At 37.4% G+C, this 19,690-nt stretch overlaps 1 protein-coding gene across 2 annotated transcripts; it reads left to right on the top strand.

Annotated features, from left to right (window-relative positions):
* The first annotated feature begins 3,678 nt into the window (after positions 1-3,678).
* On the top strand, positions 3,679-17,971 carry C5H6orf62 (chromosome 5 C6orf62 homolog). 2 transcript variants are annotated; one of them, XM_063096833.1, is made up of 5 exons: positions 3,679-4,686; positions 7,903-8,079; positions 9,225-9,347; positions 13,106-13,240; positions 16,589-17,971. In XM_063096833.1, exons 1-5 carry the CDS (start codon positions 4,645-4,647, stop codon positions 16,712-16,714), a joined length of 603 nt encoding a protein of 200 aa, XP_062952903.1. In that variant the 5' UTR covers positions 3,679-4,644; the 3' UTR covers positions 16,715-17,971. The 2 variants fall into 2 exon arrangements, with proteins under 2 accessions (XP_062952903.1, XP_062952902.1); XM_063096832.1 differs by lacking the exon at positions 3,679-4,686 and adding an exon at positions 4,708-6,006.
* The last annotated feature ends 1,719 nt before the right edge of the window (positions 17,972-19,690 follow it).

Below are 19,690 nucleotides of genomic sequence, written 5' to 3'. Positions count from 1 at the left end.
TCAAGGCCCATGTCTGATAAACTTCATAGCACTAACGAAGGGACAAAATATTTGAGAACTCTTAAAAAATCTACTGTGCTTGCTGGTTATAAATATGGGGAGAGGAGATGTTGAGAAAACTAAATTTTTGTAAGACAAGAGCGTGTGGTTACAGACAATGTATGTTTTAAAGGTAAAAGAGAAGTCTGGTTCTCTTTAGAGTAGTGAAGAACAATTGTAAAATACTTTATTGGCTATCTTATTGTCATATAGTTAGCTATATAAGAACGTGCTTGAGTAATCATTTCTCAACTTGGTACAAATGTAGGAGATTGGGATATCCAGGGTTGGCTTTCATTAAGGTTGTAAATTAACCTAGGATCCCTCCTGAGCTGGTCTGGATTGTGTATCTTTGGGTAGGAGGCTGGCACAGAGTCTTCATAAGGTGTTATTTTATTAAAAACGTAATCTTTTGTGGTGGTATCTGGATTTCAACCAAGAAAATTTCACACAATGTATCTAATGGTGTAATTAAAAACTCCTAAGGGGAATTTAAGCAGATATTTTTAGTCAAGGGGCTGCCATCATCACTCCACAAATCCAACTGTGTTTGAAGCAGTCTAACCCTAAATAAGCCATTTCTAACACAATGAAGTACACTATTTCCACAGTTAGTGAAGCCAAATCTTAGTGAGTTGTCTCTGATCTTTGATTTCATTGAGGAACATTATGGTTGTGACTTTTAAAAATTTTATTTCCTTTGATTACTCTTCCTATTTTACAGCCCTTCCAAGTGGCAGAGAAAATTGAGCTAGAAGTGCTTTCTTCCTCCAGGGCATATTGCTACTATTTTCTTGGCTTGTCTTACTAAGACTTGGCACAGTCCCAAAGCACGCAATGTCATAGGATTTGCTCAGCTTGTGACCAGGTTTCTTCAATTCTGTTTCAAAGTAGCTGGAACTAAAAACTTAATTTTTCCCTCAACATCCACTCTCTCCTGTTTTTTCATGATTCTTATAGTAGTGTAAACATTCTTCAATGGTGTCTTAGATATGACACCAAAAGCACAAAAAACAAAAGAAAAAATAGATAAACTGGAGTTCATTAAAATTAAAAAACTTTGTGCTGCAAAGGACACCACCAAGAAAGTGAAAAGACAACCCACAGAATGCGAGAAAATATTTGCAAATCATACATCTGATAGGGGACTTCTATCTAGAATAAAGAACTCCTATACCTTACTGATAATAATAACCCCAATTTTAGAATAGGCAGAGCTCTGAACAGACAGTTCTCCAAAAAAAGATAGAACAGCCAATAAACACATGAAAAGATGCTCAACATTATTATTCATTGTAGAAAGGCAAATCAAAATCACTGGGAGATACCACTTCACACCCACTTGGATGGCTATAATCAAAAAGACAGTAATAAAGATGTGAAGAAACTGGAACCCTCATATGCTGCTGGTGGGAATGTATAACCGTGCCACTGACTTGGAAACCAATCTGGCAGTTCCTCAAATGGCTAAAGATAGAGTTGACACATGATCTAATAATTCTGCTCCTAGGTATATACACAAGAGAACTGAAATCATATGATTACGCAAAAACTTTTAAACAAATGTTCATAGCAGCATTATTCATAACAGCGAAAACGCAGAAGAAACCTAAATGTCCATCAACGTACGAATGTATAAACAAAATGTGGAATAGCCATACAATAAAATTCTTTTTTAACAATAAAAAAGAATTAAGTATTGATACATGCTGCAACATGGATGAACCTTGTAAACATTAAGCTAAGGAAAGAAGCCAGTCACAAAAGACCACATATTGAATGATTCCATTTATATGAAATTGTAGAAAAGGCAAATCTGTAGAGACAGAACATAAATTAGTGGTTGCCTAGGGCTGGGAGAGAGGAAGACGAATGACTGTTATCGGGGTGATGCTAATATGATGGTTGCACAACTCTGTGAATATATTAAAAACCACTGGGTCATACACTTCAAAAAGATAAATAATATGGTATGTGAAATATATTTCAATAAAGCTGTTATTAAAAAACTTATTCCATAAAGATGATCATGGATACAAATCAGGGCCAGGTCAAAAACACATCAACCTGTGCTAATTTTTTATATATATCTATATCTTTTTTTGGCCTGTTTTATTTTTTTGGTGACTGACCGGTGCAAGGTATATCTTTCTTTTTTAAACCAGGCCATAAACTATGTGAAATCTTAAATTTTACCCATGTGTGCTTTCGACACTAGATATAGTGTGATTGTGAAAAGAAATCCGCCAATGCACTACTAAAATGCAAGCTTTATCCTTCAAGATTAGAAATAATTTGGGAACCCCAAGAATGTCATCCTTTGGTTCTGGACAACAGTTTATATTGAAGTGTGGGCCCCAGTTATTCTTTTCGCTTATGGGTGAGAAAAATGTTATTACAGTTCATCTATTGATTTCACAAAGTGAAAGACAATAATTTGGAGATCCAGTATACTTCTAAGATCTCATCATAGAGAGCAGCCCTAAGTATATATAGGCTATGCTTATGTGGCCTATTGCTCTTTGCTGATTATTTATATAACTGCATTTTTATCAGCATGTTAGAGCTGAAACTAAAATGGACTAAACTCTTTGGTACCAAGGACTGCGATTCAGCGGCAAACGTTCCTCGTCCCATCTTTACATTTTGAGGAAGGCAGAGAACTACATAAGGTTCAGGATGTAGGTCTGAGGTCCTGCGGCATCCTAATAAAAAGTGTGTTCTGACTGCGAGGGAAAAAAAAAATCTACCGGTCAGGTTCGGCTGCCTCCCCTAAATCACAGGAGCAACGCATTAAAGGCGTCTTTGACTTGTTCAAAGCTTTAAGACTATCCTCCGTGCCAGCGCACGTGGCGGGGTGGGGACAGAGAGCCGCGAGGGACCATCGTGAGACATTTTCTGCAGCACACTGTTTAAATCCCAGGAATTGGAAATAAATTCTCGGTTTGTTGCCGCAACATAGCGCGGGGCGGATCCCCTATGGGGGGATTACCAGCGATAACGAAGTGAAATTCTCATTTCACTTCCCTAATCTTCCAACACACACTTTCTTTTTCCTTCTTCACTCCGCCCCAACCTCGACCACACCCCGCCCACTTCCCCGCTCCCGCGCGCCTAGCGGAGTAGAACGATTCTGTCCCGCGCAAAGCCGGAATCTGAACGGCTGAGAGACCCAGCAAAAGCGAGTCCATCCGGGTGCCTCGTTGGGAAGCACATAAGGGCGTGGCCTGTGACGCCATGGGGGCGGGGCGAGGAGCCAACTCCTGAGACCGGGCCATCCTGATGGAGGGGGGCGGAGGGAGTGGCTGGGAGCGTCCCTTTCCATGACCCATGGAAACTCCATATTGGAAGAGAGGGTAGTCTCTTTTTTCGAACTCCCCTTTGAGGCGGAAATATTACATGGAAGTTTAATTTCAAAAACTCACCTTTTAAAGTCTTGTTCATATCTTCTCCTCTTAATCTTTTTTTCTCTTTTCTTGATAACCTTGAAACTTCCTGCTTCCAATCCTGTCTCCCCCTTTGTTCTTACGAAGATGGGAGAGATCCACGCGGCGCGCAGCCGCAGAGGTCTCGGGGCGGTGCCGGTGAGGGGCGGGTGACGCAGCGGCCGTCGCTGCCATTTTAAGTTGTTTGTTCTTGCTGCTTTTCTCAAACGCGACTCTGCCCCGGACCGGGAGGCGCCCGTGGCCGCCGCTTTCCGCAGCCACCGGTGGCGGGGAACGAGGCTGTACCACCGCGGACGCTCATCATCCGCTTCGGCTTTTTCCCTCTCCGGGTCTCCTCGACCTTCTTTCCTGAGAGCTGGAGCCCGACTGTGGGGGGAAGAAAGACTCAAGAGCAGATGCATGAACTGAAATAACTTTATTTTGGGGGGTTTACTTCGCTGACAGACCCCTTAGCGCAGGGCTTCCTTCCCCTTTTTTCCCCTCCCCCACCGCTGCCAGTACCAATCCAACCCCCCCCTTTCTTCTCGTTTTTCCTCCTTTTCTCTTTCTGTCTGTCACCGCTGCCTCCGCGTCCTTCCCCTCCGTCGCTGCCCGGGGCGCCGAGCCAGACTATGGGTTCCAGGTGGGGGCTGAGCGGCGGCAGCAGCGCGGGCGGCCCGGTCACAGTGCGCACTGCAGCGGGGATGGAGGGGCTCAGTTGGCTGGTGGTTTTCTCTTGACATGGCTCCTGCCCGTGCTGCGAGCAGCGCCCCCGCCACCGCCGCCTCTTCCGCCGCCGCCACCGCTCCGCCCGCAGGCTGCGGCTAGAGGGCCTGAACCCCGCCCGAGAATCGGTCCGTGAGTCTCGGTCTCCGCGGGGACAGGGAGGGGATTTTCCCATCCCCCACCCCGCTCCGGCCGCCTCGATTCCACCCCCTGCCCCCTCGGGAAACAAACTAACGACCCCACCCTAAACAATCCAAACTCTGGGAACATGGTCTGTTCAACGTGAGAGATAGCTAATCCGGAATCCGGGAACTTAATTCTTTTTTGGGGGTGGGTGGGCTTACTTTGAAAAGTAATTAATATTAACTCACCTATTTTCTTTTTTTCCTACTGATCCTTCCTATTTACCCTCTCCCGCCTCCTCTACCCGGGCGGGAATTGTTTCCACGATGAAATGAGTGAAAACCTGAGTGATCCTGTGTCTCCCGTGGTGCGAGTGAGTCGCTGCCGCTGAAGGCAGAGGGTGGGGGTGGGACCTGTGGGGGGTGGAAGGCAGGTGGTTCCCCGGGCACTGCCTCGGATTTGGGAGAAGAACCCGCCACCTTTGCTTCAGCAATGCTCACAAGAAGATAAATCGCACTCCCCACCATCTTGAACGGGGCAAATTCATAGAGAAGGTTCCTTTGGGGAATGTAAGTCTCATTGCGGGGCTGGGGGTGTTGGGATCCCGGGCATTAATCAGGCCTAACCACAGAGCCGGAATAATTAATACCGTATTGTATACCCCCTTTCCCTCTGCCATCATGGTTCTCCTTGGCAGCAGCATTAGCAGCCGCCTGAGGGTGAAAATGTGGGTGATGGGGAAGTTGATAATGACTCCGCTGTTTTTTCTCATGGCTCCTTTGGGCAACAGCTGCCCGCCCCCGGTATACACTGTAGTTGATTGCAGGGAAACCCTGTACCTTTCCCCTTCCTGCTCTACCGATTTTGCACTTTTCTCTTTGCTCACCACCAAGTGTAATCAATAACAAGCACTGACAATACATAGCAATAGTGAAATCTGAAATAACTAAGAATTAATTAGGTATTACAGCCATGGATCTGGCTGGGTAAAATCCAATTGGGTATTTCAGTTTCATTCACCTACCCTGTTTTGGTGTTTTTTTTGGTTTGTTTTTGGTTTTGTTTTGTTTTTTTGCCTTTGAAAAGCAAGGGTCATACTTCCCCCTCCCTGTTCCTAACCTTTTCTAAAAAGGGGGAGAAATCCGGATGGATTTTAAGGATTGGACTGGTGTCAGCTGTATTTTATTGCACACCTAAATCCTGATAATAGGCTTTCAGTTCCCCCCAAAGCCTTTATCTTGGCAGTTAAGCCAAATGGGTTTTCCAGAAAATTAGTTCAAGTATTTTCTCCTCTTCTTTTCCATCTTCCCCTTCCTTTTTCCAATCTTACCCTAAACGTTGTAGTCCAAACATGACTGGACAGCAGCTTTTGTTTCTTGACCCTGTAGTATGACAGTCTGCTAATATTGCCAGAAGGTGCAGTTTTTGGGTTACAGTCCTGATTTTAGCTATTCATATTAGCAGGAAAAAAAATGACTTGTTTCTGTTGTACTTGAGTCTTAAGAAAAAGTGCCCATAGGTTAGTGACAATTTCCAAAGGCTTTAGTACCACCTGTATTTCAAAATGGGGGACCCAAACTCCCGGAAGAAACAAGCTCTGAACAGACTACGTGCTCAGCTTAGAAAGAAAAAAGAATCTCTAGCTGACCAGTTTGACTTCAAGATGTATATTGCCTTTGTATTCAAGGAGAAGGTAATTTAAAGTTCTTAATGTGAATTAGCACAAGTAATTTTTGTAAGTGTGTATTATTTGTTATTCTTAAATATGAATATCAGTGTTAACAGTGGTTGAAGAAAGTCCACTTTGTATGCTTTTTCACCCTTATGGGTGAGTCTGAATTGAGTAGTTGCAGTGTAACTGAATGGAAGTTCCTTGAATATTTACTGGTTTGAAAATATTTAATTGTAAAGCTTAGTAGGATCCACTTTTGGTAGACATGGGGCAGCATTGTAAAACTTTAACTTATGTGGCATTATATAGGGAACTTTATAACTGAATTTAAAGATTATCTAATATAAATAGGGTGTTTCAAAGTGTTAAGTTGGAATCAAAATGTTTGTATGCTAAAATCAGCCTGCTATTTCAACTCCATGATACAGGTACCTTTTCTCATGTTACATTTAATGAAATAGAGTACAGTCTAATATTTAGAAGCAATTAAATACCGAAATGGCTAATTTGTATTCAGAAGTGCAATTTTTTAAAATTCAAAGTGACCTAAAGAGGAAGTTTCATTGTTTTCGTTTCAATCAGAATTAGTTCCACAGTTAAGTAGCAGTAATGAATTGTGAATGGTCATGGAGAATATGATAAAAGCAGTATTTTTTTGCCACTTAAAATGGACAGTTTCTTTAATTATCAGCAAGGCTATTTTATATGAGATTAGCTTATGAATATAAGGAAATGCTACTTTGGTTTTTGCACTTAAATTGTGACCTAATTTCAGATCAGAAATGTAATCTTAGTGTTATCTATTTAGTATTTGGAAGTTTCCTAGGGTGTTACGCAACACTTAATTCGAAAGTTGTTTGTATTTAAGAACACTTAGCTGCTAGAATAGATAGCATTGTAAAGTTGTTTAAGAGTTATTTGTTTTGAAGCGATTTTCCCAAGATTGGATAGTATCAAGGATTTCATTCCCCATTTTTTCATGCCTTTTTTTTTTTTTAACAAGTTAACTGCAAAATTAATAGGATCATTTATTACAGTGTAGGCTCTCTAAATAAATCCAAGACATAAATGGCGAGACTGGATTTTTGTATTCGATCTATAACATGCCCCAAATTGTACCATCTGGTTCTTTAAACACCTGTGAAAAATCTTGTTTTATTCTAAAAATGGACAGTGTGCGTGCATTTGCCCTAATAGTTAATGATCTGTACTCTATAGTACAGAATTTTATAAGCTAGGTTGGTGATGAGCACTTGGTCTTAACTAATTTTGAAACACAATTTGGTGTACATTTTTTTCTTATTTCAAATATTGACATCTGTAGTTATATGACATCCAGAAAGAGTAATGAAAATTGACCCATTTAAGGAATAAAATAATTTGAATAGCTTTGTTTTTAAACTGGTGGCCAGTGACTCAGTTCTGAGAGTATGAGGCTGGTAACACCAAGGTCAAGGGTTTGGATCCCCCTACCGGCCAGCTGCCAAAAAATAAACTGGTGAGATTTTAATTTAGCTCTTTGTAGAACCAGTTAAATTAAACATGTCAAGACTATATCACTGAATTTTTTTTTTAAACCTTTGGAATTGCTGGTGTTTGTTCCTCACAAACAAATAAGAGAAATATAACTGTCTTAAATAAGTACTTGTTATGGATACCATAATGCTATAAAATTGAGAAGTTAAGCATTCTGATAACAGCCTATTTGTGTGTCATTGAGGGGTTGGTGGGGGAAGAAAAGAAGGAGCCGCCTATCTGAAAATCTGTGTTTTCAGTATCAAAATTACTTCAGACAGTTAAGAATTTTGCTGAGTTAGAATAAAGGTACTTGACATTGTAATATGAACTGAGTGTTAAAAAATAGCGTTCTCCCAGTGGGTTAATACATCTTTTTTTTTTTTTTTTTTTACTTTTTAGAAGAAAAAATCAGCACTTTTTGAAGTGTCTGAGGTTATACCAGTCATGACAAATAATTATGAAGAAAATATCCTGAAAGGTGTGCGAGATTCCAGCTATTCCTTGGAAAGTTCCATAGAGCTTTTACAGAAGGATGTGGTACAGCTCCATGCTCCTCGATACCAGTCTATGAGAAGAGTAAGTTCTGTTTTTAAGTCTTGACTTGATAGGTAAGTTTTTTTTTAGGTTAAACTTGCATTTTTCTCCCCTAAAAATGAGTAGTTACTATGGTGATAGATCTCTTTTAGGTAAATAATGTCTTCGTGCTGTATTAATAACTGGGTTCATGCTTTATGTGTTTATAGGGTTAGAAAAATGTAGTTTTTGCCCCAGAGTATTCTTATAAAATATGTAGAAGTATTCCTTTAATCCATGCTAGGTGCTCATTACTTTTTAGTAACTTAAGTGCTGTGTATAAAATTGCTTTTAAATTCCTAAAGAAGTTTGTTTTTCAAAAAGTGACTCCAGATGAAACATGTATAACTTTGCTTATGTGGTGTTATGTTAATAAAGGTATACATTATTATTGTGAATAATGTTCTTATGTTCATTTGGTTTCCCTCTTTGGAGAGAGGAATAACATCATGCCCTTTTATAAATCAGAAACTTAAAGTAAGAGAGTATTATTGTTGCCAGCCTTCTAAGGTTCTGCAACACATTGAGAAAGTTAATCTGGACATACTTCAACAAAAGAGAGTGAGTGTGTGTGTAAATATATATATGTGTGTGTATATATACATACACACACTTGAACAATTAGTTGTAGGGGGAAGGCTGGAGATAACCATGTACTAGTCTGGAAGAGGTTTATTGGCTTTTGAAAATTAATATGCTGGCTATAATGAAAAAGGAACAAGAATGGAGAAAAGTAGTTTTCTATTAAAACATAATATTTCAGAAGAAAATAGTTCATATTAGAAGTTTCAAGACACCTTTGTTAAATAGGTTCTGATTTTGGAGGGTGGAATTAAAGGTGTAGGGATTCATAACAACAACAAACAAAACAAAAAATCAGAACTTTAGTTGGAGTTTTTACCATGTACTGATGAATGTAGGTCTTGGTGTGAGGAATATTGGGCTGAGTGACTACATGTCTACAAGATTAAGATTAGGTCACGAGCTACTAAGATTTCATTTAGTCCTATTGCTGTGACTTAAGATATAAAATGATATAGGGTGGGTCTTTTGCGCTTGTAAGATGTTTCTATAGTCTAACCTATAATTTGTGACATTGTTTGTTACAGCTTTGTTTAAGTCTTTTTTTTTTTTTGGTCATTTTATAGGATGTAATTGGCTGTACTCAGGAGATGGATTTCATTCTTTGGCCTCGGAATGATATCGAGAAAATTGTCTGTCTCCTGTTTTCTAGGTGGAAGGAATCTGATGAGCCTTTTAGGCCTGTTCAGGTATTTTGTTCTAAAATAATTGTGATGAGCATTTCAGTAAGTGAAAACTTCTGGAATAGGGTCAGACTTGAGAAATTCTTTGGGAATATGCTAAAAGTTTTATTTCATGAGTCTTTTCTGTTTGTTTGAATATTGCGTTGCAAGGGAATATAGCATTTGGATTATAGAATCTTTGGAGGTGGTTCTATCTGCCCACCATGTCTTCAAAACTATAGCTAGAAAAATCTTTTAAGGCGGACATTTGTTGATTTATAGAGGGGCCCACGGATGAGCTTTCAGATCTGTGACCCTTACTCATTCCCCTCGTCATGCACACTCCTGAGGTAGTATACTTCAGTACCTTGGTTCTCAAAGGAGTCTGAGCTAAAATGGGTTAAAAAAAAAAAAAAACAAACCCATTTTCTAGAAGTTGATTTGTGTATAATCTATGCAGGAGAAAAGTAAATTTAGTGGTGGTTCTCAATTAACATTTCATGACATCTCACTGCCTTTTGACTGTCATTTGATGTACTGGACAATTTCTAGCATTAATTTAAGGACATTTACCCATATGTTGATCCTAATTTTATTTATAGTACAGTTATATGCAAATAAGAAAGGAGAAGGAGATCCACCAAAATGTTAATTATGCTTGCTTAGTTGTAGGTCAGGTATAGCTAACTTTCCTTTTTTATTTTCTGTGTGTGTGTGTATCTCGCCATATTTTTTTACAATAAGCATACTTTGTTTTACAATCAGAAAAAGAAATAATGACATTTAAGGACTCATTTTAAGTATACTAATATAAATATTAGAAGGCTTGTTTTAAGCTAATTGTTTAGGAATATAAAATATTTGACATTTAAAAAAATTTATGTCTATCCATTACTATGAAGTATCCTTGTGGTGCTTGTGTATGTGATAGACTATATAAGTTGGTATACTCCTGCTGCCCCATGGAATGTTGCCATACATCAGCTCAAATAAATTACCCATTTCTTTTTCTTAGGTTTGTTTGACAGTAATAAATTGTAAAGATAATTGATAGGCTAAATACAGGTAAAAGTGTCATCTTTTGTGTCTTTTAATGGATGATATCTGACTGACATAGTGTGCTGGAGAATATAAATTGTATATAAAAGGAATGAAAACAGAAATAGAACAAGCATATTTATAGTTTTGAGAGCAGGTCTTATACCTCAACTCTAAGTGCCTCTCTGGAGGCATTGTTAGGATTTTCTTGTTTTCTAGCAGGGATTTCCTTTTGGAAAAAATGTAGTTCCACTTATCATGGTATGTTTTTGAGTATCTAATACCCTGTCTTTCCTTCTGGGACCTTATTTAGAATAGTTTACTTTTAAGTACTACTTTTCTTTAAAATAATGGCTAATGTTTATTGAGCGTTAACTGTGCTAGGCATTCTCTTGAATACTTTAAATCCTGACAGTAACTAGGTATATATGGTCCTCCTTTTGCAGAGAAACTGAGGCAGTCAGAGATTAGGTAAATAAATGGCACAAGGTCATGCAGATAAGTAGTAGTCAAGGTAAAATCCTGGAATAACTGTAAAGCTTCTGCTTTTAACTCACTTCCCTGTACTGGAAAAGCCCCCTGTATTATAAAACCTTAGATTCTGGACTGAATATATATATATTTTGTTTGTTTGTTTGTTTGGTTTTTTGACCTGAAGCTCTTTAAAATTAGTACTTCTGCAGTGAGATTTAATAGGAACCAGAGTAAAGATTTTTAAATATGGAATTCTTAATATATTCAGAGTTCTATGAAGTGCAGGAAGGTGCTATGAAAATATATCTCTATTAAAATATATCTCTTCTTTCCTCTTCATCACTAATGCTAATGCCCAGGTTAGCTCTTTATTCCACTATTGGAATATTTCATTACTTCTCCTCTAGGAATTGCTTCTTTCATGCTGCCAAGAGTTTTTGCTTTGGTGTGGACCATTCCTTCCCAAATAGTGAATATTCAGTAGAATAGAATTGAAATGCCATAGAATTATATGGCATTCCAGTCTCCTTCAAACCTCTTTTCAGTGTTATTACAAGTAGTTCCATCCACCCTGGTACTTGCCATATTGAAATACTTGCAGTTTTGTTACTTGAGCAGTATTTCAGTTTTTAACACATTTGTGTTTTGTGTTTTTGTTCGTTCTGTTTCCTAGAATGGCATTGTCCAAATTACTTCATCTTTACAGAAAATTATATTCACCTAATGCTCCCACATTGCTTACTGTTAGGTATTTCTTCTTTCCTTCCACAGCACTTTGATAAGAACCCAATTTGGGGTCTGGCCAGTTAGCTCACTTGGGAGAGCATGGTGCTGGTAACACCAGGGTCATGGGTTTGGATCCCCGTACCAGCCAGCTGCCAAAAAACAAAACAAAAAAACCCAGTTTGTGGTTTTACAGATAATCACTCTTATTCCAGGAAAAGATTTGAAGCAAATTATGTTTTATTTTTGTATGTACTTGTCTTTCTCAGTATATAAGCTCTGAAGGTTGAAATAACCTTTTTCATACTTCTCTGTAGCTAATAGCATGTTTTTCATATACTTATGAAAATACTTAGAGTTCAACAAGTATTTAAGTTGTGCAGAAGTACAATTTAATATCATTTTACATACAATAGTATGTAGGACACCCTATCATATTATGTTATGGTTTATAAGAAAAGCTATTGGGTAGTGAAATCCTAGATAACAGGGTGGTTTTTCAATGTTGGTATCACTTACTGTTTTTGACATAGTCAGGGAATAAAAATTGTTTGAGCTAGATGGACTAACAATAATTTTTACAATCCAGTATTATGTAAATGATGATTGTTAAATCTAGATTTCTTGAATTTCCATTAAGCTTGGTCTTTTCACCCAGCATTTGGCCTTTTCCAATGCCTATAGACATTTTCTTGGGAGATGGAGTTGATCTTCCTTCCTTGTGTTAAGAGATTGAAGGAATGTTCTGACTTACTTGATAACAGTCTTTCATAACTTAAAAATTTTTTTTTAAACAATCTGAGGCTAGCTGTGGGAAAAGTACACATAAGAACATATTTTTAAAAATTTCAGGAGGCTCGTATATTTTTAGAAGCCCATCTGTGTGAGAAGTGGAACTACATTTCAGGTGTGGGCTTTACATTTTATTTAATCTCTTAATTGTCCTGTGAAACGGGTTAGAGCCTTATTTTATAGATGAGGAAGCTGAAGTTTAGAAAAGGTGGTTTATGCAAATCCCTTACATAACTAGTGAGATTTGAATCTGAGATTGGAATAAACAGATATCTTCCCAAGAACCATTACAGTGTGCTTCCTAATTGAAAGGAGGGAGATATCATTGGGGTTTAAAGTCCTAAAGTGGAGTCTTGAGCCGAGTAGATTTCAAAATATGGTTTTATAAAATTTGGCTTAAAATTATTAATTGAATATTAGGATTTGGTCACTTTGGTGCAAAGCTTTTCTTGAAAATCAAATTATGTAATGGAATACTATCCAAAATAACTTTCTGCAATGAAGGAAATGATGTTCTGTATCTCAAGATACTGTTCAAAATGATGACCAGCAGTCACATGTGACTTGAGCATTTGAAATGTGGCTAGTGTTACTGAAGAACTGAATTTTAAATTGCATTTAATTTTAATTTAAGTTAAGTAGCCACATGCGGCTGTTGGCTACCATATTACCACAGATATATGTGCGTGGGTGCAGTAGATGTTCAGGTAGTGTAACATGTTTGTAGTTACATATAAATGTTTGTATTTTGTAATTAGGCCAAATTTGAGTTTCATCACGGTGACTATGAAAAACAGTTTCTGCATGTACTGAGCCGCAAGGACAAGACTGGAATTGTTGTCAACAATCCTAACCAGTCAGTGTTTCTCTTCATTGACAGACAGCACTTGCAGGTAAGCATTTTTTGAAAACCACGTAAGGGTTTGCGTGAGGTTTTTGGTTAGTAAACTGTTTTTTATACGAGTTACTTAATTCTGTTTTGCCCCTTCAACACTGCATTATTTTTGAAGTTATTTTTAAAACAGGAAATAGATATCCTAGGCCCTACCCTAGAATAATGGTTCTCAAACTTTGCTGCATATTGGAACTATCTCAGGATCTTTTAAAAGTCATGATTCTGGTGTACAGCAGTGAGAACAACTATCCTAGAGCTTTTCTATCTGATGTGTGGTCAACAGGTGAACATCACCTGGGAACTTGTTAAAAATGTAGAATCTCAAGGGCCAGCCTGTGGCTCACTTAGGAGAGTGTAGTGCTGGTAACACCAAGGCCATGGGTTTGGATCCCTATATAGGGATAGCTGGTTAGCTCACTGACAGCTTGGTGCTGACAACACCAAGTCAAGGGTTATCCCCTTACCCGTCATCTTTAAAAAAAAAAAAAAAAATAGAATCTCAGGCCTTCTTCCAGTCCTACATAATCAGAATCTGCATTTTTTAACAAAATCCTCAGGTGATTTATAGCACATTATATTTTGAGAGGCACTGACCTAGACCTTTTAAATAAAAATCTAAAGGAATGAGGCACATTAGTATTTAAAAGATCCATTGAAGCCACTTCCCATTTAATCAGCAGTCCAGATATTCTAATTTAGTTTTTAGTCTATAAAATATCATACTCATCAACCTAAACCTGAATATCATCACTTAGAATTTATGATGGCTTCTTTTTTATGTTATTAACCTTTAAAAAATATCATCCTAATTTAGTTACCATTTATTTCAACAAATGAGTGCCTGCACAGTGCCAGGCATTGTACAGTAATGAACAAGATATAAAAAAATTCTTGCCCTCATGGATTCACATTCCATTGTGGGAGACCCAAGAGTAAATAAGTAAAATATGCTTATTTGTCATTAAACTAAATAACTACATAGTTAGTGATAAGTCCTAAGAGAAAAAGAAAGCAGGGTAGAGGGATATAAACTGCTGGGGATTTGAATTCTTACACGGTGTCACCAGAGAAGGCCTCACTGAGAAGGTGATTTAAGTAAAGACCTCAAAAGAAAGAGTGTTATGATATTAGTTACATTATAGACCACATGTTTAGTTTTATTTAAGAGAGAATATGTGCAAGATACTAAAAATACAAAGGCGCTTCACAATAGAACTGCTACCCATTTACTTTCTATCTTGTAGAAAACTAATTATGGTATTATAAGTACAAATAAAAGAACTGGGAATTACAGAAGAAAATTAATTTTGGTGAGGCATTTGATAAAACCGAACAGAGAAACATATAACTTACGTGGGTTTTTTTTTTTGGTTTTTGTTTTGTTTTTTCCCAGTTTCTTAGCTCTCTTCAGGTAGATCTTAAGTCGACTCTTACTTTTCCTTTTTAATTGCTTGTGTACTTTCCTTTGAATTATTTGTTGAGAAAGTACTGTATAGCAGGCAATTGTGCTAGTTTTATCCAATTTTAAAGGTTATTGACTTACATTATGGAATCCACAATACAGATTTTTTTAGTCATAGAAGCTTTAACAATGATAGCATACTAGTGTAGAGAAATTAGACTTCATTTTTATGTGAATATACTACAAGATCATTAATTCTTTATAGAAATAACTAGTGACTTTAAGTTGTTATATAAGTAGTAGGTCAACTCTTGTTATGTATCAAGGGCAGATCTTTTCTGTGGGTTAAGAAGCAAAGAGCTTAAGTCCTTTTAATGAAAAGAAAATTTTTGTAAGTTCATAAACTAAATTTGGGTTGTAGGTAGGGTGACCAACAGTCTCAGTTTGCCTGGAATGTCCCAGTTTTAGCAGTGAAAGTTCCAAGTCCTGGAAACCCATCAGTCTCGGGCAAACTGGAATAGTTAGTTGTAGATGTACTTGGTCTTTGGTGCTCTTAGTCCCCTTCCTCCACATAGGTTCTGTTCTTGATCTTCATGAGATGGAAATGTGTTGCCATGCTTGTATTATATAGAAGAATCAACCTCCACTAGTGCTTGATACAATGGTGGTCAACACATATAGTGTATTGTGTGCCAGGCTTTATACTAAGAGCTTTACATGTGTGGACTCATTTAATCCTTACAGTAATCCTCTGAATTGTAGATATTATTACTCTCATTTTATTGCTAAGGAAACAACTAACTTGGTCAAAAATCACTTAGCAGAGATCTTGTGCTATTTATCATAATATAAGATACATGGTAAGGGGGCTGCCTGGCTAGCTCAGTTGGTTAGAGTGTGGTGCTAATAACACCAAGGTCCAGGGTTTGATCCCTGTGCCTGCCAGCCAGAAAAAATATATGTATATATATGGGCTAGACCAAAGGATAAGTTTGATTTTGGCCGGGGCAGGGGGTAATCGTGTGGGGATCCAAACCCTTGACCTTGTTGTTACACTGCCTTGCTCTAACCAACTGAGCTAACCGGCCAGCCCTCCAGAAGATAATTTTGGATGGGCAGGTGGTATAGAGACACACGTCTGGAATTGGTTGATTCTAATATAGATGCAGCCACTTGCTGGCTATCTGATCTTGGGCAAGTAACTTCTGAGGTCATGCTCATTCTGTTAAATCCAGCAAATGATAGAAACTTCTTGTGACATTTAAAATGAACATATGTACATATGTATAGGTTCATTAACATATATAGACTACTTCAGACATCAGCAAAGCCAGTTTTTTTCTTTTGCCTTTTTGTTAGAGGTGCTATAGTGAAAAGATGAACTTTGTAGTCAGGTCTGGATTCAGATTCTATCTCCCATTTACTAGCAGCAGTTGTTTGTGAAAGCACCTAGCACATGTTATTCATAACTGAGATGTTCAAATAGTAACTACTTTTTAAAAATAATTCTTAAAGCTGGTAATGCTTTTTAGCTTTCTACTACTCCCTTACCCGTGATATGTTTAAATCTCTACCTATTTCTAATCTTCTCCCTAGTTTCTACTCTGGTCACATCTTCTTTCTGTCTTCCTATATATAAACTTACTTCAGATAGATGATTTAAAATTTTTTTTAGCAAGTAATCTCCGGTTGACTTTTCATCTTTTAATTCTGCATAAATTCTCTAAGTATTACTAGTTTTCAATCATTTTTACAGTTTTTCTGTGTCTTGTATGGCAAGATTCTGTCTTCCTAACTAGACTGGGTAGGGACCATAATTTATTCCTTAACCGTGTATGCTTTGTTACTGTGCCCATAGGTACTTTATAAATTGTGGGAGATTCATTTCATGTGACGGACAGTTATGTTAAAATCTTAAGAATATTAAAAATTTTCCCTCTCCAGACTCCAAAAAACAAAGCTACGATCTTCAAGTTATGCAGCATCTGCCTCTACCTGCCACAGGAACAGCTCACCCACTGGGCAGTTGGCACCATAGAGGATCACCTCCGTCCATATATGCCAGAATAGAGTACTGACCAGCAAAATGGAGAAGATCAGAGAATGCAGCAGCAGTTTTTTTCTTGTTTTCTTATTACTTTGTTCTTTTAGAGTTTAAAGAAAATGGACTCATGCACAGAACACTACGCATTTTGAAACTTGTTCATCCTGGATTTTTTTTTAATCATTTGTATCTCAGAACTTAAAAGCAAAATTAGATGTCTTCTGCACGGACTGTGTGAAAGAAGATGCTTTGCATATTTGCTGCACTGCATCAGCATCTTACTAAAAATGTGAAATGAAAGGACTATTGTACACTGAAATGCTTAAATGTATCTGAAAGCACAAGGTGATACTCATTTTTGATGGTCTTCCCATTTGTGCTGGTTTTTGCCTCTTTGACATCTGTCATCAGTATTTAGAGGGTGAGAAGTGAATGTAACAGGTATAAATAACATTTTTTTAAACTTAATAGCTTTGCTATAATCACCGTTGTTCCGGAGCACTGTCAGATTCATTCTAATGACCAGAATGGTTGTTTAAAAAAAGAAAATACAACCATGGGAAAGAAATCGTAAATGAAAAAAAGCATCTCATTGTAGGCATTCTTGCCTCATTTTACTGGGCCATGTTTGTTTCCTGGTACTCATAAATATAGATATATATTTTTTTTTCCAGATCTCTTTCCCCAAGTTGCTCTTATTGAGAGTATTCTGCTTAGTGTGGATTTAGTTATACACATTAAAGCAGATCTGGAGTCTGAAGTAGCTAAAGCAGCTATAAATCTGAGAAATACATTTATAGCTGCAGAAACCATGACAGGTAGAGGACTTTCCTTTTTGGTTTTTGGGGTTTTTTTTTGTTTTTAAAGAGGAGAGATTTTTATTACAAAGAAAAAAATTCCAGTGAATTGTGCAGAAATACTGGTTTCTACACGATCCTAAAGAAAAACTTAAGGTTTTTTGGAGTAGAAAAAAGTTGTAAAAGTTGGGATCTTAAAATTGTAAAAATAACCATTGAGTGTCAAAGTTCTAAAAGCAGAACTCATTTTGTGCAATGAACATACGGAAAGACTACTGTATAGTTTTGTTTTCTTTTAAATGAAGAAAAGCTTTGCTTAGGGATTGCATACTTTTGTTGGAGTAAATCTGAATGATCCTACTCCTCTGGAGTAAAACTAATGCTTAAGAGTTTCCAATTGTATTTAGCTTCTGGTTGGAATTTGAAAAAATGAAAACCTAAATAAAATAGGTGAAAGTTCCCTGACTATTCAGGTGAATACACAAAGCTCGAAGTGGTAACTTTTTTTTAAGTCACTGGGTAGATGTTTCTGGTCACTTTTAGGAGGATTCTAGTCCATGGCTAAACAGCAAATTGAGAAGAAAAAACTTGGTAATTTGGTTTGGTACTTGAAGAATAGGAATCAAGGACATTTTGTTAGCTTTCAACAGTTAGTGTCTAGCTTCATGCCTTGCTTCATGGAAAAGGAAGAAATACCGTTCATAATTTCAGAATGCTTTCACATGTTCTCAGTTAAAAGTTAGAATCTATTTTGAAATAACACTTCGAGTGTTTTTATGGCCAGGTACAGTCCTATACTCTTAATTTAATCTAACAACCCTGAGTGGAAGTAGATGCAGAGGTTAAGTAACTCATCCAAGCTCACATCCCAAGTAGTGAAGGATTTAAAACCAGGCTTTCTGATGGCTCTAGAGCCCAAGTCTTAACCATTTTACTGTACTGATTACACTTAATTTCAACAAGTTAGGCATTTCAGCAGCCATTTAAGTTTTTATTTTGAAATAGTTTAGAAAAGTTGCAAGAGAAATATAGAACTCTTGTAAAACCTTTGCCCACATTTAGTTATTACTTTGCTACATTTGTTTTTATTCTCTTTGTACGTATATATGTATGTTTTTGAACTTTTTTTTTTTTCCAAAAGATGACCAGTAAGGGGATCTTAACCCTTGGCTTGGTGTTGTTAGCACCATGCTCAACCAGTGAGCTAACCGGCCATCCCTATATAGGATCCGAACTTCTGGCCTTAGTGTTAGCACCGTACTCTCCTGAGTGAGCCATGGGCCGGCCCTATGTTTTTGAACTTTTTGAGAATTTGTTGCATACATTGATTCTTTACCCCTTAGTATTTTGGCATATGTTCCAAGTACAAGGATATTTTATATAACCACTGTAAAGTTATCAAACTTAGAGAATGTTATACTTTTCTTTTTAGAGAATGTTATACTTTTCAGTCCATATTCCAGTTTTGTTAATTGTCCCAATATCTTTGATCCTTTTTGTTTTTTTAAAAATCTCCTGATGATACAGGATCATTCCATTTAGTTGTCATGTTCCTAGTCTCCTTTAATCAGGAAGTTTCTCAGCCTTTCTGGGTTTCATGACTTTGACGTTTTTGGAATGCAGGCACGTTTTTCATATAAACTGATCTTCGTTTTGCATTTGAATTATGTTTGTTCATGGTTAGGTTGACCTTATGCCTTTCTCAAATTAATCTCCAGACGTGAACACTCTGCTCTTTATTAATGTTAATTTTGATTGCCGGTTCCTCTTGTCTGCGTAAACACTATGGACTCAAAGATGTCCCCCTCCCCTGCCCCATCATAATTTGCATGCTTCATCATTTTCTTGAATACTCCCTTACTTTTAGGCATAAAATATCTTGTAACTTCTGTCCCAGCCTCTAGCTTCAGATTCAGCTATTTCTCCAAGGATCCCAAGGCTTTTTTAGTGGGAAATACTAGCAATCGAGATCTGGGTCTCCTGATGCTCATTGCTACTAGAAAGTCCACTTCTGTCCTTACAGTGGACAATCAGCGTCTATTCTAATATAGGCAGAGGACAATCAAGCTTTAACTCAACTGTTGACTGTGTGTCCAAATTTACTTAAAACTGCTTCGTTTTTTTTTTCAATCTGTAGTCATGAAATGTTCATTAAGACTGCCTGATGTAGAAATCACATATTAAGAGTTCCATAGTCAACAGAAC

This window comes from Cynocephalus volans, chromosome 5 (assembly GCF_027409185.1).
Source record: "Cynocephalus volans isolate mCynVol1 chromosome 5, mCynVol1.pri, whole genome shotgun sequence".
Lineage (NCBI taxonomy): Eukaryota > Metazoa > Chordata > Mammalia > Dermoptera > Cynocephalidae > Cynocephalus > Cynocephalus volans.
This window is presented reverse-complemented; position numbering and strand designations above follow the sequence as displayed.